General features: G+C 40.1%; 1 protein-coding gene across 1 annotated transcript; it reads left to right on the top strand.

Moving 5' to 3' along the window:
• The first annotated feature begins 2,458 nt into the window (after positions 1-2,458).
• adrb2a (adrenoceptor beta 2, surface a) lies at positions 2,459-7,779 on the top strand. The gene is made up of 2 exons (XM_042493506.1): positions 2,459-2,592; positions 2,873-7,779. The coding sequence occupies exon 2, from the start codon at positions 2,873-2,875 to the stop codon at positions 4,127-4,129; it is 1,257 nt and encodes a 418-aa protein (XP_042349440.1). The 5' UTR covers positions 2,459-2,592; the 3' UTR covers positions 4,130-7,779.
• Positions 7,780-23,407: the final 15,628 nt, after the last annotated feature.

The following is a 23,407-nucleotide window of genomic DNA, read 5'->3' as shown; positions in this document are numbered from 1 at the left end:
CAGTGTGTCTGGAAAAAAATAATTCACAGAATATATCTGTAAATACCATTTGTGTGTGATGTGCAATCGTTCCACAGGCAGTTTAGTTCTCCAGCGCCTTCTCCTGTCTAAATGGTCTAAGAGTAATCAGGGTTATCACTTTAAATAGGATGATGTGGTTTCTTAACTTGCTAACTCTTTAAATACACCAGCGGTGTCAAACTCAATTTAGTTTATGGGCCACATGCAGCCCAATTTGATCTCAAGTGGGCCTTACCAGTGAAACCATTGCATAATAACCTATAAATAACAACATCTAATTTTCCCTTTCTTTCCGTGTAAAGTACAAGGGCATTCTGAAAATGTTACTCCATTTACAAAACACACTAAACTGAAGTGGAAGCTGTTGAGCAGCCTTATACCCCTTTCCCACCAAAATTATGGCATGTATGCTCCATTAAAAAGAGGCAAAAGACTGCTTTTCCATTGCCAGTATACCAGAGATGTACACACAGCTCTGCAGACTTAAGACAAGAATGCCTTTTGTTGTTGTTGTTTTTTTACTTTTGTATCACATTCAATGTCACAAACCGGCTGGAGTGCAGGTTAGTTAATAGCAGAAACTAGCATGGAGGCCAGTAATAATGTCACAGTGGTTTAGCCTGTTCTGTCTCTTTAAATACTGCCATTATGTCAGTGAACCACGGTGTCACATACTGACGCAGAGAGGCGACTTTTGCAGCAGTATGAAAGGCACCAGGGGCGTCAGTTTTCATCCAACCCAACTCGTCAAATATTGCTTTGTCAGTGAATCCCGGCAACAGATACAGACACACAGAGGCCCCTTCTCGTGGTGGTATGATACAAACCAGGTGACGGCAGTTTCTGCCGGCAAATACCAAATAACCAAGGAGCGAGAAAGTCTGTGACATTAGCAACAATTTGGTTAGGTTAGTTAGCAACAACTGTACTTATTTTAAGGCAAACCATGATGTTTTGTTCTAAGCCAAAACATGGATTTTTGTTTCCTACACTTTAAGAAATGTACCTAAAAATATAGGAATTTACCTACATTGTAAGTTTATTTTGAGGAAGACACAATGGATGTAACAAGCATAAATTGATATCCTGAATGTCCAAAACTGACACAATGACCTAGTGCATCATACTTTGATGTGTAGGTCCACTGACAAAGCAGCATATTTGACAATTTGGGCTGAGAATGGGTCAGGTGGTTGCTTATTCTTAATATCTCTCTTAATATATTTATTCTCTCTTATGAAGCTGTTTAACATGCTCCTGAAACCTAACGCGTCTTAGCCTTCAAAAGTGCACCAGTGTTAGGTGAGCAAAATTGTCCAGTGGGCGCTTTGATGGGCCTGTTCTGGCCCAATGGCTGTATGTGAAATACACACTATGTTTGTAAACAAAAATGTATGTATGTATGCATGGTATATACTCATATATGTGATAGTTATGTAATGACAACCAGGGCTGAGGGGAGGCAAATTTAAAAAAATTCCCAACCCACAGGCTACACTGGCCCCCCCCCTTATCTTTTTTGTTCGTCACTGGTAGCATTTTGGTTCCAACACTGAGCTCTCTTTGTTTAGCACATGAACCTTCAAATGAGCCTTCAAATGAATAGCTGCCTGTTACAGTCTTTGCATTTACTTAGTAATCTAAACAAACATGCACATTTGTCCTCATTCCTAAAAACATTTTTCTATTTTGATGCAGTATAGCATGAGAGTTTGTGCGGTACCTGCAGGGCATACACTCTCGGCCCGTGGGTGCAGATTCATAACAGAAATACAAAAGAGGAGTTTTCTGCATTATATAAACACAAATGGTTTTGATTTCCTGCATCCGTAAGGAGTCGATCACTCTCGGATTTTAGTGTTACCTGTGTTTCTGCATTTTTATTTTAAAACATCATCGCAGGAAAAGCACCAACACTCAAAGGTTTTTTCAGGACGAGGCAATAGTAATAGTTAAACATTCTAATGAATCATAGAGTTTACAATGAAGCTGGTTAAACATGCCAGTTGGATCACACCTCACTTAACAAACAGTCAAAAAATGCTTCACCTGGTTTTGATATGATCCAGAGTAGCAGGCAAAAGCTGTAAAACCTCCTAGGTGCTTGGACGGCACAACGAAACAAAGTGTTTTTTTTCTGAACAATACTTTCATTCTGAAATAAGTGTGTGCAGGATATGCAGGAATTTTGAGACAGACATATGTTTAAAACATGTTAGGTTAGAGCTAAAAGTCATTTAAAAAAGTCTGCAGCTTTTGTCTCGTGCAGCCCTGCAGCAGCAGCGGCTGCAGGGACAATGTGTTCAAACTCTCAGGAGCTCTGAGCACCCTCCGCAGGCTGGTTGTCTGATTGGCTGAGCACTGACCATGATGTCATCACTGCACGTTATAAGGGCTCTGGGAGACACATTAGGAGAAACACTGCTCAACTGAGGGACTGAGTGAGTGAGACACGCGGAGGTTAAGAAAAACAGACAGTAGAGAGACGGACATGTGACAGAGAAGGAAATACTGAAGAGTGACATTTCTACTTTGTATGGGAGGCAGGAAACAAGACAACTACCTGTGGAGGTTTGTACTTTCATTGTTGTTTGACTTGTTTAGCTTGCTGTTTAAGCTTTGCTTGCTGAAGCTTAGCAGGATATAATGAATTTGTCTTGTGGTGTTGGTGCTGTAGTTTTTGTTGGAAATGAAACAAACAGACACATGAGTGTATTTTTGTTATTTTTTAAGCATATAATTTATAAGAAGCCTGTTACTTTTTTCTTTTCCTTTTAGGCCACTTTTAAATTAAAATTGTGATCCTTCTCACCTCTGTGTGTGTGTGTGTGTGTGTGTGTGGTCTCTTCAGATGGGAAGTACGACCCTCCCAGTGCACCTTAATGTGAGCGCAGTGACAACCAACTCGTCATCAGGCTCAGCTCAGAATGAGGAGGGTTACAGTGAGGCAACAATGATCCTGCTGGGCATGATCATGTCCTTACTCGTCCTGGGCATTGTCTTTGGCAACATCCTGGTAATAACAGCGATTGCCCGCTTCCAGCGTCTCCAAAATGTCACCAACTGTTTCATCACATCCCTGGCCTGTGCCGACCTGGTCATGGGTCTCATCGTGATTCCTTTTGGTGCTTGCTACATCATCTTTAACACCTGGCACTTTGGTAGTTTCTGGTGTGAGTTCTGGACCGCCACTGATGTGCTCTGTGTGACTGCAAGCATCGAGACCCTTTGTGTCATTGCTATAGACCGCTATTTGGCCATCACTTCTCCCTTTCGTTACCAGTCCATGCTGACCAAGTGCAAGGCTCGCATTGTGGTTGTGCTGGTGTGGGTGATTGCTGCCCTGATATCTTTCCTGCCCATCCACATGAAGTGGTGGATAGCAGATGGTGAGGAAGCTGAGAAATGCATTAACGACAGCAGCTGCTGCGAGTTCTACACCAACATGGCATACGCCATCACCTCCTCTATCATCTCCTTCTACATCCCTTTGGTCATCATGGTTTTTGTCTACAGCCGCGTCTTCCAGGAGGCCAAGCGCCAGCTGAAGAAGATTGACCAAAGTGTTGGACGTTTTCACAACAGCGACAACACCAACCTCAAATCTCTTGAGGCCAACAACGGGCGTGGCCACAAGAAGGCCAAGTTTTGCCTTCGGGAACACAAAGCTCTAAAGACACTGGGCATCATCATGGGGATCTTCACTCTATGCTGGCTGCCCTTCTTTCTGCTCAACGTAGTGGTGGCCATATGGAAGGTAGAGGGCACTGAGCTCACCTTCAGGATACTCAACTGGATAGGTTACGCAAACTCTGCCTTCAACCCGCTCATTTACTGCCGCAGTCCTGAGTTTAGGTATGCTTTCAAGGAAATCCTCTGCATGAAGAGGAACCGCCTAAGTAACCCGGGTCCCGTGAACGGATACATCTACAGCCGACACAGCTGGCAGAGCGAGCAGCAAGGGAGGAGTAAAGGCAGCTTGGAAGACAGTGACATTAATGAAGGGTGTCTGGGGAAGGGAGCAGGGATCTGCAGTGTTGTGGACAGAACAGTGGACCCCAACGGGAATTGCAACAAAGGCCTATCAACTGTTACAACTTCCCTTTAAAATTGGAGCCCTGAGACATCTGTCAACAAGGCGATCCAGACATGTTTACACTGCTACCATAAACTTTATTTCCAATTGACTAATGAAGGTAAGGCCAGTCCACCTGACTGGTAAAGACTGCTTTAAGGAGTTATAAGATGTTCAGCTGAGGAAAGAACTTCTCCTCCTCTTTCAATGAGTAAATACTGTAGGAAGATCACTTTTCCTTTTGTTATTTTGTTACTTTTATCATATTTAACTTCCATCTACCTCATCACATCTTTCCCAACATATGTTTCTTAATTGATTGTTTCACATTAACTCACTGTCCACAGGACACATGGGCAGTATCTCAGCTGTTTATTTACTCTACTAAATGGTCTGTGCATTATATAATTGCTAATTATGGCTCCCATTGAATTTGCGGGCATGTTTTTTTCATCGGAGAGTTCTTGGCAAAAGATCCCACAATTTATTAGCATAAAAATGTTTTAGAGATTCAAAGTAAATGTTGGAGGCTGTAAATTCCATTCAGGCATGCCAGTTCGGCATGAGTACTTATTTCCATCAGAAAATGGACGAGGAGCATGAACAGATCAAACTTAATGCCTCTTTGGTGCTTTTGTTTGAAGAAATACATTCCAAATCAACCAAGATTATAATTTGGCTTCATTCTTCTCCATATTTTTTTTTTTAATTTGATGGATTGTTTCAGTGTGAAAGATGATCAACAACAGGTCTTTTTCTACTCACTGCTCAGCAATGTTGTGAGGCCCTGCTCCCCTCTCTGATGTTTTACAGCCAGTTTCATGGGTGTTTCTGTTGCCAGCAGATAGCACCAAGATATGAAGTTATCTACAACTCACTGGTGCAAGCTGAGAAACGCCTGGGGCCATCCTTGGTTACATCATAAAAGTGAAAGTTTGTATATGTTGAGTCAGATTATATTATCTGCCCAGACAATATCTAATATAGTGCAAAGCAGATGGCATTAATGTGATTAATCCTGCATAGTATTGACCTTTAAAGCTTGCAGCTGTTTCATGAAGAAATGCTTTTTTTTTTTTTTTCTTTTAGATTTGCACCGCAAAACCTATCAGTCATATCTTGCATCCACTCCACTGGTTCAGATGTGCAACATGCAAACCAGTAGTTGGTACACTCTATAGCTATTACATAAGTCAAACTATGAGTCTCTTATGTCCACTCTATGTGCCGGTGGCAACAGTCACAGTTGTCCCTTTTGTCACACAAGCCCTGTTTGTTTATTACATTGTGTTGTTGCTGTGTTTCAGCATGTACAGTGTTTACTGAAACCAGAGAAGCGGTTTCCTTAGTCATGGCACAAGGGTACAAACCACACACGCAATAATAAACAGTGCATCGAAATAGCCAAGCGATAACAAAGTTCCAGGCCTGATACTGGCGGTGGTGGTGACTACTCACAGGGCCAATAAACGGAGATGAGAAAAACAGTCCTGTGCACCTTTGTCAACTGCTCCCCGACATTTCCCAGAGTCTCCTCACTATAAACGGATGTCTTTATCTTTATGAAATCAGCCTAACATTTGGATAAGACACTCAGGAGTCCACTGGAACGGTGCCTCAGCTGCTCCAGTTGTTTCAGTCAATTTCAGACTGTCTACCATGTCTACTTTAGACATGACTTGGTGTGCAGTCTTCAGGAAATGCCCCCAATCCAGCTGGGCCCAGCCCAATAAACATGAATAAATCCATTATCTCTGTCGTTTAGTTGGTGAATCAGATAACCCTGTCTCAGGAACAAAGTATACAGTTCCCATTTTGAATGATCAGATATGATGAGAACCAAAGGGCCAATGTGAAATGAGACTCTTTTTTTATCGCCTGTCTTAGGATGACAGACTCTTAGGAGTCTCACTTTTTGATGGACACAAGCATTGATGGAAAATGAGTACTTAGCAGGCATTCACCCACTTTTCCCCGCACTAAATGATAGGTGTTGCAAGTGTCACCATTTCCCCAGACAGTTTGATGTTCTGATCAAAGTGACAGCGTGCTAAATGTGGCTACTGACAGCAGGGGGGGAGCAGGGGTTTTCTGCCAGTCTAAATCGGTGTTTGTGACCTGTGTTTTAGTGCATGTGTCGCCTCCAAAGTAAGGTCAGCCGACACCATCAAAACTGTGAACTTTGTTCCCTCTGAGGAATCCATATGTACTGTATCACCAGGTTTGGACAGTCACAGACCTTTGGAATAGACGTAAATACAGTGTCATCGTACGTCAGCGTTTGCCATGTGAAAAACAAGCTTTCAAGCATGTTTATCTTTTTTCTGTTTTTCTTTTTCATGGATTTACAGCAAAGTAAATGCAGGGGTTGAATGTCACAACAAATGTTCTCCAGGGTATTTTTTTTTTCAACATTTTCACTGTACAGCTTGCACAATGCACAAAACAGACCAAGATTTTGATACATGACTATTTTATTTATTCACTTACAATCAATTGCATTGACACTAAATGAATGACTCACTGCTGATGGTCTTGTATTTAAAACATCTTTAGAAGCACTTTGCAAGTGATCGTTTGCATGTCTGCTATATATATGTGTGTGGTGATGTGTATGTGGACTGTGGTGCAATTTCCTTTCAAAGTGATCTGTTTTAGCCTATTGGAGTAGGTTGTAAACCATATATCCACACTGCTCCCTCCTGGCAGTGGCCTCTCCTTGCACCTCAGCTGTCTCAATTAATGGTTAGTGTTTTATCAATATGCCTGTATAATAATATGGAGGGTAATTCATGTCTTCACCTCTTCATGCTAGAGGACATAGCAAAGATGTGTGCAATGAGTTTTGAATGATTTCATGACGCTACAACATTCCAAATACAGCTGATGGTTTGGAGCAAGTCCACTGTTGCATGAAATGTACATGCAGTTTTCCCAATGAAATTAAGAGGAGATTCTGGGTTGAAGACAAGTCTTAGAGGTTGTATAACAATGAGGAACGTTAATTTCAAGAGCAAAAGAAGGTCATCTTTTCTATATTTTAATATGATCAAGGCTCAGGTGGGCTAAAGCTGTCCTCAAATGTTGTTCCTATTTACCTCAGTAATTTACTAAAGTCACTTTAACCCCCAAGAACAGCTCCCCATGATTTGGATAAGGTCATTCAATAACTTAAAGCAGCACTGTATGGCACTTGAAGCATTTGTCTTTTTAAAAAATATATAAATTGAATCCACGTTCAAGTTCATGAACTATAAACAATTAGTGGCTGGGGAGTTCACTTGTACCATAATATTTTTGTGGAAGTCACCTTTTCTGTTTGCAACTAAAAATGAAGAGTCATGAGAAACTGCAGAATCTCAGCGCAGATGTTGTCATAGGTGGTCTCTTCTGATAAATTGATGTATGTGAATGTGATTTATTTTCTATGAAAGTTAAGTGTCCCTTTAGCCGTCATGTGAGAAATAAACTGATTATGTTGTAAATCTCTTTTTCGAGTGAAAAAAGCAGTCACTCAGCTGAATGTTTACTAAATGTTTGCAAAGAATTTTCCGCACAAAGTTTTTGTCACTGTTTGTTAAGGTTATGAAGCTGTTACAACATGTGGTGTCCTGTGGTATTTATGAAAAAGCAAGTGTATGTGCTGTAACATTTGTACTGAAATAAATTATGTACACGTTGCATTTATTGCCCTTAATGATGTGTCTTTCATAAAGCTCAGACAGTGAGTGGTAGATTCTAACTCTACAATACAAAGAATCTGAAGAATAAGGTGTAAGCCATCTGAATGCTTTAGGCATGCACGCTGACAGCAGTTAAGTCTATTTCAGTATGGGAAAAGCAGTCATGCAGGCATGTGATCCAGATGGAATGATGGACAGGAAGGAGATCAGGATCTTATGAAACTGTTTCCACTCTTCTTTTGAAACTGCATGTCTGCACAATTCTCCAAGTAATCATAGATTAAACAGAGCACCTAATTGTACCCAACAAATCCAAGGAAGGAGGACAGTGGAGATATATAGAGCCATAAAAATGTCTTAATATTTGGCTCTAAGCCAGAGGGGATAGCATTTTTCATGTTTCTTTCAAGCATGAAATATGTTCATCTGCTGAATGAAGATTAAAAGCCTAGTTAGAAATGGGTTATGGATGCAGAAAACTACAGCCATAACAACATATATAATAGGTTTTGCAAATCAGTTAATACATTTCATGGTGAACAAAGGCACACATTTCAAATATTGTCACTTGATTGGATGGGTGTTGACAGGGGCACGTTACACCTTCTGTTTAGAAGGCCTTTATCAACCCATGAAATGGCTGTTGTTGCAGTTGGACTTGCATTAGGTTTCTTTTTTACTCCTTAAGGTCTAGGCACCAAAACTATGTGATCAGGAGAGGTTTATGGTTAAGGTACAATTAAGTAAGTTTGTTACATAAAGTGACATGACATCATGCAATGTGAGGTGACGTGATGTGACATGATGTGATGTTACTTCTATGCTGACTTTTGGTTTCACACAGAATGCAAACAGTTGTCTCCTACAGGTGAAATTCCTTTGTTTGTTTGACCTATCCACAATCTGACCCTCTCCTTACATGGACATTGTTGTGCTATATACTACGTAACCTGACCTAACCTCATTGCTCCTGTCAGAATGACTACAGCCCCTGGAGGTTGCAGTCTAACAATAAACATAACGGCCTTTTAATGGCCTGATAACAACCTTCTGACCCTACATCACTGTTTTCTCTTTTCTTCATGTGACAGAGTAGGTCAGCAAAATGAGGTCAGCAAACAACACAAGTACATAAATACCTTATAAGACAGGTCATACTTTGTATGACTGGGTGAAACGTATCTGCTGATATATACTTTTGGTTTCTCTGTCTTGTTATCTTCCACACTAACATTATATCTCATTGAGAATTGATGGGCCATGTGTATTTTTGTCTGACTTGCGATCTGCTTTGAGTAGGAATGGCTGGTGCAAATGTGAAGATTACTATCTTGCAACCTACAATAGTAGGCAAGCGTTACTTCCAAGGCCAAGATATACGTCATACAATTGCAGTTAGTTTGTCAGGCAAGGGTTACATTAAAAAAGCCCCATTAACAACAGAGTGGTGAATGATAACCTTAACCTCATTTGAATGGGCAAGTAAACACTCCAGCAACCACAGCTGAACTCATTACCCTCTCCAAGATAACATTACATTTGCCAAGCACAATGGTACAATAAGTCCTAATACTAAAGGCTATTTCTCTTGTATCAGTGAAAGTAAAACAAGCTTCTTGAAAATATTAACAATAAAGCATTTTTTCTAATATCTGTGTTAGAATAAAATTAAGGGCTGACCTTACATTTTTTTCTCATCAGACTCACCAACCAGCTCTTCAATACAAAAATCAATGCTGATCTTTATTTCCTTCTATATGCATCATCAGCTGGTGTGGATGGTGACTTTAAGCGCCAGACCTGTTAGCTTTTTTTTTGTCAGTCAGTCTCAGTCTGATTCTGTAACCATCAAGTCCCTATTAATAACCCTTTATAAGGTGTTAGTTTTAGAATAAGTAATCTTGAAACATTACAACTTAAGTCAATAAGACAGCATTTTAAATCAACCAGCAAAAGTTGGTTTAATTAGCTAACTACCTCTGTCTGAAATTAGGAACACAGTATCAAAATATTACTAAGAATTGTAATATATTTTCAATTCAATAATGTCAGAATCAGGTACTGTTATCAGTTAACCGCCTTATGAAATAGGAAAGCTTAACAACAGTAACTAAGGGGTGGGAATTAGCAGACAGTTAATTATAGACAGCCATATTGTGGCCTATGAACTCCTTTACACCCCGAAGAATCAGCCTAAAACCTACTTATTATCATATAAACCGTCTTAAAAGCTATTTATCAACTAACTATTCGTGCCTTCCTCCTACGGTTGAGCTTCAGTTATGCAGAGGCATCTTCAGTGTAAATGCATCCATTTTTGCACACAAGAGCTCCTCACCACTCGTCACCCTCTAATCCTTTAAAACTCAAGTTTCCCCCGGCTCAAGCGTCAGATTGCAATTTTGGTTTAAGTTGTGTCAAATGCTCTGTGTCTTTCAGTGGTTCAGACGTGCTCTGAGGGCGATCCACAGGGATGTGTGCAGACATGACTCTGTGAGATCTAACACGTGCTCTCTGAAGCTTCATGATCGAATTTTCGATAGAGAAACTTAGAGAAATCATAGCCAACTTATTTTTCAAACAGTCTGCTCAGACTTTTAGATAAGTCCATTCATGGTAATATCTATCATCTGACTTCAAGGACTCTGTTCTTTAGAAAAAGATAAAGAGGCCATTTTCCCATATCTAGACCCACCATGTTGTCAGAGTCACAGTTTTTTTAAGCACAGGGAGGGAAAACTCTCTAGACATAAAGGGTCTGTTGGTACAGAATGACTATTTTCTCAGATATGTTCATCATGACATTGATGCATACAGGGAGTGAGCATGCGAAAACGTTGTCTCTGATAGATCGATAAGTCCCTTGGCACTTTGGTGACTCCAGTGGCCAAGGCACCACAATGTCTGCAGTCCCTTCGCTCCCAAGGGCCTTACTAGCATGTGCGCGTGTTTGTCTATGTGTGTATTTGGGAGTGCGTGGATGTCTGCGCATCTCAAACCATAGCTTGTCCGCATCTGAAAAACTGGCTTCACCTGACCCGAGGTTATGAAAGCACATACAAAGTCAAGAAAAGTGCTTCATTCTGTTTTTCAAGGCCAAAGAAAACGCCATAAAACAACTTCAAAAATATTTTACTTCTCACACATGATATTCTGCTGACGTGTTGTGTGTGTATATGAATGTGCCATTCTTCTATAAGAGAATATTTTCTTGGACGGTTGATGAATGCTCTGTTGTAAGACTTAAACCATGAAGACGGAGACTCGTTCTTGCAGTGTCAGCTCTTTTTTGGCTTTCTCTATAATATTATGGAGCCCTTGGCAATGAAATAGATCTCAATTAAAAACATGAAGTCCATGTTCATATGACATTCAGTGCAAATCAATTGGCAAAATACCAAGATGTCAGTGGGACAGATGTGAGACTAGTGATGTCAACCGAATACAGGATGTAGGGGTCAAAGGTTAAACATATGATGAATGACGCCTCAGAACCTCTCTGGGACACATGAGGATAAATGTTACGGCACAGCAGCCCGCATTTCTTCCTTTTCCTCCTCTACTAATTTTTAAGGCCCAGTCACACCAGGGAAGGCAAACAACAAAATTCTTCTGTTTTCACCAGGCCTTCAGGAAGTGCGCAGAGCTTGGATCCAATTTTCATAATGGCCAAGCGGGTAAATTACAAGTGTCAAGTGATGCCATTGGGCCCAAAAAGACTTTCTCCCATTGACTATTGTGAAAGAGACATCTGTAAATCAGTGTGTGGATCTTTGAGTGTCACCCCTGTGAAATCATCAGTTTTATTATCAGAATTTGGTTTATTCAGGCAGATAATAGGAGTTACACAAATTAATTATTTTATCTCCATTCAAATTAGCAGAGCGCCCAACCGGAAAAGCCCAATGATGCGGAAGCAGCACCGAGTCATCTCGGTAATGTTGATAAAGCATTTGAAAGTTTTTGCCTTCATGTAGACTGACCAACTTTAAAAGGAATGTGACGCATGGCGATGGATGTTCAAAACATCAGCAGGTTTATTTTTATTGCAACCACTGCACTAGCCATCATTATTTCCAATTGAAGGCGACATAGGTGTGTTATGCGAGCAATAATGGAAACACAAGCCCCTTCTTCTTGGTAGAGAGGGATTTCTTGGAGCTGAAAGTCCATGATTTCACAGAGGAATTGTGTATTCAAAACTTCCAGATGATCCACTCAACTTTTTAAGAGTTATGCGATGCAGCCACACCTCTTTTAGCTCCTGCTGCATCAGGCCTGAGGGAGCCAGTTCCTACTGACAAGCTCACAGCCATATCATCATGTGACCTATAAAAATGGAAAAAGTGTTGTTGTTTTTTTTTTTCAAATTGCCTTAAATACCACCTCATGTGAACTTAAAAACGTTTTTGCAATAAATGGAAGTTTTTCCTGAATTGACGTGTTTCCATTAGGCGTATTTTATATACGCAATTTCAATTTGTGTAATTTGAGGGTTAATGGAAACCTGCTTTCTGACGGTCTTGTGCCTGCTGCTTTACTCTTTGTATGTTGACAATTATTAGGTTAATTTTTTTTTCCCAGAGACCAAAGAAGAATAACACAGTCCACTTTTGTTCAGTATGTGGAGCACCTCCTCTGAACAGACTGGCTCCAAACTGCATACATCTGTTTGTGGTTTTCTATGATGAAAAATGCATTCTGGTTTTGATTTACATGAGGTCATGAAAGTTTTCAAACTGAATGTACGGGTGGTCACACACAATAAGGTACAGTTGGTAGGGGGCTTGCACTACTTTACTTTTAGTGTCAGCCCTAGTGTCATCATATTTCTAGTTTTATTAATCTTTTTCTTCATCTTGCTGCTGATGCTAAATGACTTTTTGTGTAAATTTGGATGAATTGGCACATTGACACAGACCAAGTTAGATGCAGTGTAATAATACGATTTTAAATGTGCCTGCCTTTTTTTCCCTCCCCTAATGGCTCAATTATCTGACAAAATAACAGTCATAATTTGCTTCCAAGTAATCAATTTGACTCTGGGCCAGCTCCAGTATATTGTATTGTTAATGGTGAGTTAATGGCTTTGATAAGTATTTCTTTTACCACCTTTCTAAAGCCAATTTGGTGCCTTATGTAATGTTTCGGAATAGTTATGTTTTACAAATACAGAATCATGGGGGAAGGGGAGAAGTATTGTGGCAGAGTGCCTTCTTAGCTCCAGGAATTGACTTTTGACATAATTATTAACCAGCACCCTCACTGCCTCAGCAGACTGGAAGCAATTTTACAAAATTCCAGTCGTCACTCACTGGTGGATGTATGTAATTGGGTGGCTTCTATTAGAAAATGTTTCTATTTTTAAATAACTGGAAATCTCATAGGTTTTGAATCATCCAAAAGAAAAACAGACACTGTGACATTTTTGTTGTGTCATAACAAGAGTAGAAATTCCTTGTTCCAGCACATTGCAGCCAGACATGTCAGGCCTCGTCACTCCTGTAGTCTCTGTGTAACTGGTCTCTATCCCTTTGACACTAGAATGACAGCATTTCTGACACACTCAGTGTGTTTACTGAATGAGAGAGAAAGATGCTTGTCAGTTAAGTAAACAGATGCCTAATAAGGTGCTACAGAAATAGATAGTGTGGCGTGCCTGAGTGCAGAGGAAACTAACAAATGTGTCTACTTTAAGTAGGTCTAAGTGTGTGTGTTTGTGCGGATTAATGGGCTCATGGTTCATGTCCTGTGGCAAAAAAGTACACAAGAGCAAAAAGAAGATATAAGAAAATAAAAAAATAATTTAAAAAAGTTATTATGTATTAATTACCAAATTGGACCTACAAGGAAAAGCTAAAAACCTGAGGGTGAAAACTGTCATGTTGTTCTTGAAGTGCAGAGAAATGTTCAAACTAGTTCAAGTGCAAGGATCCTGATGGACCTGTTCTCAGAACAATATACTATCTCCGACATTTACAACGTCATATCTAGGTCATGACCAGTGAGAGGAGACAGTTCACGTCAGCACGAAGCTCCTCTAATGAAAATCTCCACAGACAGAGTGAAACCAGAGTTAATTCTGCCGGCCAAACTTTTCATCATGAGCTGCCTTAGTTACTCACCTTGACATTATTGGGGTTACAATAAGACTCTGACAAACATGGATAATGTTTCAGGTTGCTGTGAGATGGTCAACCCGAGACAGTAACTTTCCTTGACATTATAGCAAGCTCACACTTGCCAATCATCCATGATAGTATACTGAAAAATTATGCAATGTTTGTGTACTTGAAATGTACGTGAAAACCAATGTGAGTTTTTAGGGGGTTATAACACTAAGCAGATAGTTGGCCATCACATGTTTTTGTGGTGTGTCTCGCACCATCGGCACCCTTGTTGGCTTTTTCCATTAATTCAGCATATTGAATCAGAATCAAATATAGTCCCCTATTATTCATGTTCGCATGTATGTGCGTGTGTGTATGTGTGTGTGTGTGTGTGTGTGTGTGTGTGTGTGTGCATATGTGTGTTTTGGTGGATGTCATAAATTCATTAATCTGATATAACAGTGGAGGATAATGTAACCAGAGGAGAGCTATTCTGTAATTATGAGAGGTGAGGTGGAGAAGGACAGGGCAGGATAGTAAAGCAAGGCAGAGTGTGTGTGTGTGTGTGTGTGTGTGTGTGTGTGTGTGTGTGTGTGTGTCCTGAACAGCACAGCAAAACATTGGTACTGAAATTGCACTGTGACAAATGAGGTATGCTCCAGTGACATTTAAATCATTGTGTGTCTCTTTGATCATTATGTAATTAAGTAAAAGATCATTGCATTAGCAATGGCATTTACCTTAAACAAAAATATGTTAGCATGTGACTTTATAATTCCATTAAAGGACTGCAGAGATGCTGTGGAAGTTTTTAACACAACTGATATCAAATGGGCAGATTGACAGTAAAATCATCTCTCTTTCTTTAGAAGATGTTTCTTTAGAAGTTTAAAACCACTCTGCCATGTATGGTGTTCTTTTATTTTCTTGTATGACAAATTTAATCATTATTAGTGAAGTCAATAAACAAAAAACGCTATGTGAAAGAAGGAGGAGTCTGACCATTTTCACACTGTGTGAACAAGATAAACATTTCTGTGATGCAAGTGGATGAAAGTGAATTCTTCATCAACTTATTTTCTTTAAGACTTTGTTTAGCTGTGTTACTAATTCTCTAAAAATCCTTGTAAGTTTTGACTGTGTGCACTGCTGTGACCACGACTCTGACAGAAGCTGTGCCAAAGTTCCCAAAAAGGGCAACTTCTTGGCTGTCTTAAAGACTAGCATCAAGTTCTCACTCTCTCTCTGATATTTTTAGGGTCATTTTTGCAAACTGATAATGGAGAAATACCTCCAAATTGCTTCCCCAGACATAATAAAAAATCCAAGAGGCATGATATCACAATTTGAAAATCTACTTTCATTGTTGATTGTGTTGCTGCAGGTTTTATTACATGCATGTGCCCCAGAGTTATCCACTGACACCAACATATTACAGTATGTGCTAAATGTGTACTTATTCTTTTATGTTTGTATGCAGTATAAGAATGCAAGATGTTTTGTGTGCCTTCAAAACTTTGTATTAGTAAGTCATATATAGCTACATAAATTAAAACTAGTTACTTGTAGCTAAGAAGCCAATGTTGCCTGTTTCTAGTTTACAAGAAATGTCTTTTTTTAACTATATTTTGAAGTATTTTATAAATTGACTTAAAAATGGACTTGAACTTGTAGCACCTTTCTAGTTTTACAACCACCAAAGATAGTCGATGACCTGATCTATCTCCTAAGCCAATAATAGATTATGCTTCTCTGTGTGATTTTTTTGTATATTCTGTGTTTTGCTTCCTCACCCACCTGCCTTTGCAATATTTTATAAGGCTGTAAATATCATTATTGTGCAAAGGTCTTAGAAATAAAAGGGGAAAATGAAACTCTCATTGCAACCAGTCAAACTGGCCTTACAGTTCAATTCAATTAAGCTCAGAATAACTCTTTCCATCTGCATGTTCAGTTAACTAAGGTCCACAAGTCCTTATGATTTCCAGATGAATAAGCAAAAACTAGAAACAGACAATTTCTTGGCTTGGGTATTTCCTTTTTAATGCATGTCAAACTATTTTGGCACAGAGCTTCAGACAATTTTTGCACTGAAGGGAAATGAAAAGAAAGACGTTTCTTATTATTTTATAGAGATATGAAAACTGCTTGGCCTTACCCGCTCCCTGCTGACTAATGTTTACTGAATAGCAGAGGTAAGGGTTGTGTGTCAAAGTTGAGTAGCACAGCATACATACGCTGTATATATAGTAGTTGAAATACTATAGCATTTTGCTTAATGTTCTGGAGACTTGTTACAGCCCACCTTTAATTTATAGCTCCATGGGTTTCCAAATGGTGCTGGTAAACCCAATCAACCAGAATGAATATTGGCATTGTACATTTCTGCAAATCATGGATATGTAGCATTTGTACATTATTTTGTAGCAAACGGATTAAACATTAGGTTTCTCTAAATTTCAGCAAAGCTGCGTTTAATGTTTGGTTATGTTTCAACAAAAACTGCTTCATTGTAGTTTAGAAAAGATCATGTTTTTGCTTAAAATACACATTACACAGCACAACCACCATTGGAAACATTGTCAGTGTCTTGCTAAAAAACAGGCAGTGCTGGTATTTGTTGGTCTCGATCAGTGGTGTGCAGCTTGGTGGGCATCCACCATCACCTTTCAATTTTAAAATCAGCTTAGATATATGTAATTAGAACTACATCACTTTTTAAAAATGTACAAATGAAAGGTATCTGTGGTGCATAAATCTATAATGCCAACATTTTCTTCGGGTGATTGTTCTGTTTTGTGAAACAAGCTCTCAAGCTAAGAATGTCATCTAAGACAAAAGAGCATTCATAACCCTCCTGATTTCATAAGACGATGATAAAGTCTCTTGCGACATAAGCTGCAGTCACCTATTGTTTAAACTATCTTGTATAAAACTTGGTAGATCAGTTAAAAAATGTATTTATTTCATCTTTTAACATTCACTCTCTTCCACGCCAAAAAAAATCGACATGCTTTTGGGTACCATAAGATTATTCAACCATGTGTTTTTCTGCTATTGATATCAATCAGCTTCTGCACTTCCACATAAGCATTCAACAAAGTGAAGAGCGGAAAACTTGTTAAGCAAAAGTCCCCAAAGATCATTTCAAAGTAACCCTGGGAATACTGAAAAAGGAAGAACAATTCAGTGCTTGTTTTGGCACAATTGGACGTATTTTTGAACTTGTGCTAAACTCATGCCTGTGGGGGAAGGAAGAAGCCCTGCAACATTATTCAGCATGCAGGCCGTGTATGCAAACATTCCTTCCTTTGGCTCATTGCTTTACAACAACCCAATCCGAAGCAGTTTCTCTTTGTTTGTCCTTGCCTGAACTCTTACTCTTGTTTTTCTCTGCCATTTGCCACTGTGCCAGTTCCATAAAATGCAGGCTATACTTAATATCCTGTTACTGTAATTCAAGAAATACCACCAGGCATGCCATTCTCTCCAAAAGTTCAAGGAGCACCACATGTCCTGACTAATTCACCAGATATTATTGTCTATTTTCAACTCATCCTGTCAGGAAATGTATAGATACAAAATCCACACCTGTTTCTAAGTCAATAGACGAACCTTCCTGCACAAATGGACACCATTATTGGACTTTAGGTGAACCCAAGCCCAAAATATGACTGGGAGGACACTTTCCATTATGCTCAGCCTGGATTGCTGCCATCACCAAGCAGATGGCGGAAATCTTTCTCTCTTACTCCTCCTCCTCTCTCTCTCACCTGTTGAAAGTGGTTGCGGCAGCCGATGCAACACAGGCTACAGCTGGAACTAGTCTTCCACTGCCCACCTCTGGCTAAACTGGGGAACAACAAGCATCATGGAGGCTTTTTACTGCTCAGCATGATAGCTCTCTCTTGTGGTACTTTCAAGGCACAGCATTATTGTCCCAACAAATTTGCTTTGTCCTTTCTCAGTGGTGGCTCTGAGGTTCAAACCACAGCAACAAGATTAGACAAAACACATGAACAAATTAGAGAACATGCATAGAAGATATAAAACATTGGAAATGATATCATCTCTTCCTCAGTGTCATATGGCTGGACAAACAGTGGAGAAATTCTCTTGAGTGTTTCCTGCAGGAAGAAAGTCTCGTCCCCTCCAATTTCTTACGATACATGTGGGAAGCCACTTACTGGAAACATCTGAAAATAACTCAAAATCAGCGAGCCTGTTTGAATGGTTTAGCTGTCTCTGCTTGCTTTTATGTAACATTTCTTAATTTTGAGGCCCTGACTAGAGGTATAACACTAAAGAAATTTTTGTAAATGGATATTTTCCTCCATGTTTTCGCCTCTTAAAAACCTTCTGAGGTGCAGATTTTTTAAAAGTCGTGTTACTTTGTATTTGTGTGGACATGTAAAACAAGGCATCTGGGAAATAGTGACAACGTAGTATTGCTACACCCCTTCACAGACAAACGGAGGCATCTGCTGTATCCAGGGATATTTGTTCCACCTGCAGTGTCTACAGTTTAAAGTCCACCAGTAATGATGGTTTTGAATCAGAACTGGTTGAAAGTTTAAAGAGCGAGATCGTTGTTAAAGAGGAGTGGAAGGAAAACTTCCAGGTGTCCAAAGCATCACTCGTATGTTTGAGTGAGCTCCTTTGTCTCTACATCAAATAGGAATCAACAGTGATAAGGTCTGCAGTAAGTGTTTTGGTTAAGTCAGGCACAAAAGGGGGAATTTGGTAGACAGCTAATGCTGGTAAATGTTTGGAGACATTTTTGTGTTCTGGTGTAGACAGATATATTTTGCAAAATGAAGGACATGTGGACAGATTTTCTTTTTTTTTTTTAAATGTAAGGAAATATGTACAGATGGTATTGTAGATGTCATTTTAAAGATTATTGACTCGCATTTGTGATATGTAGATGTGATGTGTCTAATTGTTTATGCAATATGGGACACTTTTAAGTAACAGGCATGTAGACATGACCATATATGGAGACTACTCAGCAGATTATCCACCCTGCTGCTGATTGGATAGAGTTCAGCTCCAGCCTTGTTTTAAATCTCATGTGCATTGTCTTGTATAGCAAACCTGATGAGGCCAACGCGTTGTTTGCAATGTTTCACATGAAGACTTAATAAAAGAAGAAGCAATTCAGCCTCTTGTGCATGGTAAATCTACTGATTTACGTTCTTAAAGCTGGCTGTATACGTGTAGACAGGGCCTGAAACCACACCTGTAGCAGCATTTTTCCTAGAGCAGACCAGCAGCTGGTAACAAATAACTTAACAAATGTAAAAAAGCCAACCTGCTTCTGTTGTTTGATTATATCCTAGGCCTTGTACTCACCTCTTTCTCCCCAGACCTGATGTCTTCAAACCATCTACTAAATGCCCTGAGACTCTCTTGCCAATCCTCCTCACCTGACATCCCCTTCCACTGACACACCTGTTTCCACTTTCCTCATCAGCCCTGGAGTCCATAACTCTCTGTTTCAGTCCACACACTCAATGTTTCAGTGTGCCTCTTGCCTGTACTTCATTTCTTTAAACCTGTTGTCTTTTACTTGAAATCTTAGATTCTACCTTTTAGGACTTTGGATTTACTTGCCTGCCTCTCAGCACATCTGCTTGCCTAAATAGACTGAGCCCCTGATTTTTGCCCTTGTCTGTCTCATGATTCTTGCACATCCCAGTAAGACTATTCAATAAAAACACAGCTGATCCTGTCCTATCCCTTTTGCATGAATTCACCAGCTGTGACATCAAGACTGTATAATATTATTATTGGGTTAATGTTAACTGACCGGTTACTTGTATTTTTCTGTTAAATTAATTAATTTATTATGTATTTATTTATTTATTCATTGATGTTTTCAAGTTGGGTCCATCCACCTCTTGACCTTTTCTGACACTTCGGGAATTGGATTTTATGCAGTTTTTCACTGTGTACAAATAAACTAGAACTAAAAAAAAAAACTAAGCTGTTGCTGAATTATGTGGCTGCTTTTAAAAGTTTCAGTAAGAGTATTTTTTTCTTTTCTTATCTTTTCTTTTTGTCTTTGTTTGTTTAGTTGTTGAGTTTTTTGTTGTTGTTGTTTTTGTTTTGTTTTTTATCTCGGCCCTCGGGTGTTGGGCTGGAATAGACCTAGTGATCCACCCAGACATCAGGGACAAGTTTGACATCATCTGTCCCAGAGCAGACCTAGGCAGAGACTATGAGCTCTATAAGCTGTACCTAGTGAGGAGGGAGCAGGCTGTTACACCCTCTGTGGACTTTCTTGCTAAAACTGTATTTTAATGCATTTTGCTGATAATACTTTATTGGAAGTTAAACTGTAACATCTTTACTTATAACTGAATATATTTCCTCTTTGGTTTTATTATATTTTCTAAAGTAAAGCCTCTGAATACTACCTCTTTACAATAAATATGTAGACTGTGCAAACTTCCCTTTTTAAACTGTTCAGATACAGCGTCTTTCTGGGTATATCATTATAGCTAACAGCTGATTCACAGTTTTGCAGTTTAAATGATATCCTATACCAGTATTTGTGGATTTACACCATTTAGATGGTGTTACAAAAGAATCAATAACAACACAAAAACCTATAAAAAATGTCTATAATGTAAAATGTTTCATTTACACTTGAGTATTAAAATGTGAATCAAAAGATTCAAACGTAAAAACTGCGTACATACCTTTAAACAGTAAAGCATTTAAACAATTGTACACATGACCAAAATCATTTTGAAATGCAATGAAATTTTTATTGTATTTTATATACGTATATATACGTATATATTAATAAAACAGTGACTCGGCCTCTGAGTCTGTGACTCCGAAGCAGCAGCACACAGACTGGAAAAGAGTGCGGAAGAAGCCCCGCGCTCTCTTCTGTCTGTCCTCTGGGTACACTACAGTGACCACAGGCTCCAGAGGAGGGGTCAGAGGACCCGGTGACGCTGGCAGAGCAGAGACTGGTTGTCTGGTCACTTCTTGGCCGTCTTCCAGGCTTGGCCTTTCATTAGTGTCCTCGCTGTCCTGGACATCAGTGATGGGAGGTTCAATAGGAGCTGGTGGAGATGAAACCTCAGGAGAGCTTGTCTCTGGACTGGAGGTTGGCTGCTCTGTTTCAGCCAGACTGGTGGTGAAGCCGTCCTGCACCGCAGTAATAATCCCAGCTTCATCAGGAGGGGTCAGTGGAGACGGGGGAGCAGGAGGCTCAACCGAGGCTGGTTCTCTGCTGAGCTCTGGCTCTGTCTCCAGGCAGCAGTCATCATCTTCATCCTCCCTGGCCTCAACGTCAGTCGCAAACGGAGGTTCAGTAGGGGGTGACGGAGGAGATGGAACCACTCTGGTGGGATCCGGATCATTGTCAAAGCTGGGTTTGTCGTCTTCATCCTCCCTGACCTCAACATCAGTATTAGATGGAGGATCAGCAGGGGGTGTTGATGGTGGAACCACAGCAGAGTTTTGGTCTCTGGTGGGTTCAGTGTCAAAGCCGTGTTTGTCGTCTTCATCCTCCCTGACCTCTACATCTGTTGGGGATGGAGGGTCAGCAGGGGGTGTCAAAGGTGGAACCACAACAGAGTTTTGGTCTCTGATGGGTTCTTGGTCATTTTCCAGGCAGTATTTGTCACTGACATTCTCCCTGGCCTCAACATCAGTAGTTGATGGAGGTTCAGCAGGGGGTGTCTGAGAAGCTGGAACAGCAGCAGAGCGTGGGTCTCTGGTGGGTTCTTCATTCTCCGGGCTGGCTTCGACATCAACAGCCTCCCTGTCCTCGACATCAGTTATAGATGGAGGTTCAACAGGGGGTGTTGGAGAAGCTGGAGGGGTTGAAACCACAGCAGAGTTAGTCTCTGGACTGGCAGTTGGCGGCTCCTTCTCAGTTACAGCCAGGTTTGACTCATCCTGGACTGGAGCGGTGGCAGCAGGTTCAGCAGTGGGGGTCAGATGAGATGGCACTTTGGGTCTCTGAGGCTGAAACAGCTCACTAATCTGTCCCGCTGCAACTTCAGCAATGTCACTCAGCAGCACTGGAGCGAAGCTGTTGATCCTGTGCACCAGAACATCACGTGGGAACATTTCCCGGATCACGGTCTGGATAGACTGGACCATCTCATCCCTGATGGAGCGGGAGAAGGGGACCTGATGGTCCACATGGGTGAGAGCGCCAGAGACTCGGTCCAAAACCGCCTTTGTTACCCCAACAGAAATCTTGCTCAGTCTCTTGGAGGGCATGTTCAAAAGTATGCAAGATGGAAGCACCCAGAAGCCCTGCAGGACTCGGGGTACGACCTGGAGCACCACCTCTGTAGGGCTGAGCAGTTTGGAGCTGGTAGGCTGCCTCTGCTTCTGTCTCAGGATCCTGGCGTACTTTTTGGCCAAGCGGAAGAATTCTGGATTTCTGTAGGTAACATTCATTAAAATTGATATTTAAAACACCTCAGAAAATCACAGAGATAAAATAACCACTGCAGTTAAACTGATGATAATACATGTCAAATATAACATACCGAAAAGCAGGCGGTAAGGCCTCTGGGAAGTTGAGGAGCATCCGGGCTTCAAACTCAATGTCCCGCATTTTGTTGCTGACATTTACTGCCCACATCTGAAACAAGAAAACAGATATAAGGTGCAGTTTTGACAAATTTAGAGGATAAAATAATAATATACTACAAACTGCTGTAAGTCTTGCCAGTGCTGTTGTCTTACCAGTGTCAGCAGAGGTTTGACATCCTCATCGAAATCCTCCAGTTCAAACTCCCAAAGGCTTTAATAAGAAGCAAAACAGAAGTTCTATTTTAACTACGCTGTATGCATCATTAGAGTAGCTTTAATATATGTGGAGAGTTTCAGGAGTAGTGACGGAGTGTCTTCATGTGTCTGAGTACTTACCGTTCTCTCACAGTATTTCTGCTTTCTTCCAAAATCATGCTGATCAGGTCTTCAGCAGTCACCTGAGATGGGATCTGGTTTTTCTGCTGAAGCCTCAGGAGTTCTCTCATCAGTGCAATCTATGAAACACAAGACATAAGTCATCTTTTAATATAGAAAGACAAAGTTTAACAAGATGTATGTAGTATTTTATGTTAGTGTCTGCTTGCAAGGATAGAAGCTCTTACCTGTGACTTATAACTGGTAATAGTCCAGCAAATCTGCAGAGCCCGATCGTAAATGGGTGTGTCAAACAACACCTTTGAAGAAAATAAGACATGCTGATTTTAGATTTAATGCACTTTTTTCAAAATATATCTGAAAATGTTTAAAATCTAACTCATTGTAGTATATGTCAAGCTGATTTTACTTAAATAGGAAACTGATTGCATTGAAAAACATGAGTGAATATAACTACTAGTCTTAATTTATGTTTACTTTATATAAAATTGTTAAGTTTCCTAAAATGTAGTTGTATTTACTTAATCTTTGGATGTTATTTCCACTTTAAAAGGATGAGTTTGATTAAATCAATCTTTCTAAGTTTTGGCATCTTCAGTAAACCAAGT

Source organism: Plectropomus leopardus, chromosome 9 (assembly GCF_008729295.1).
Source record: "Plectropomus leopardus isolate mb chromosome 9, YSFRI_Pleo_2.0, whole genome shotgun sequence".
Lineage (NCBI taxonomy): Eukaryota > Metazoa > Chordata > Actinopteri > Perciformes > Serranidae > Plectropomus > Plectropomus leopardus.
The sequence above is the reverse complement of the archived record's forward strand: the minus strand, read 5'-3'. Positions and strand labels throughout refer to the sequence as shown.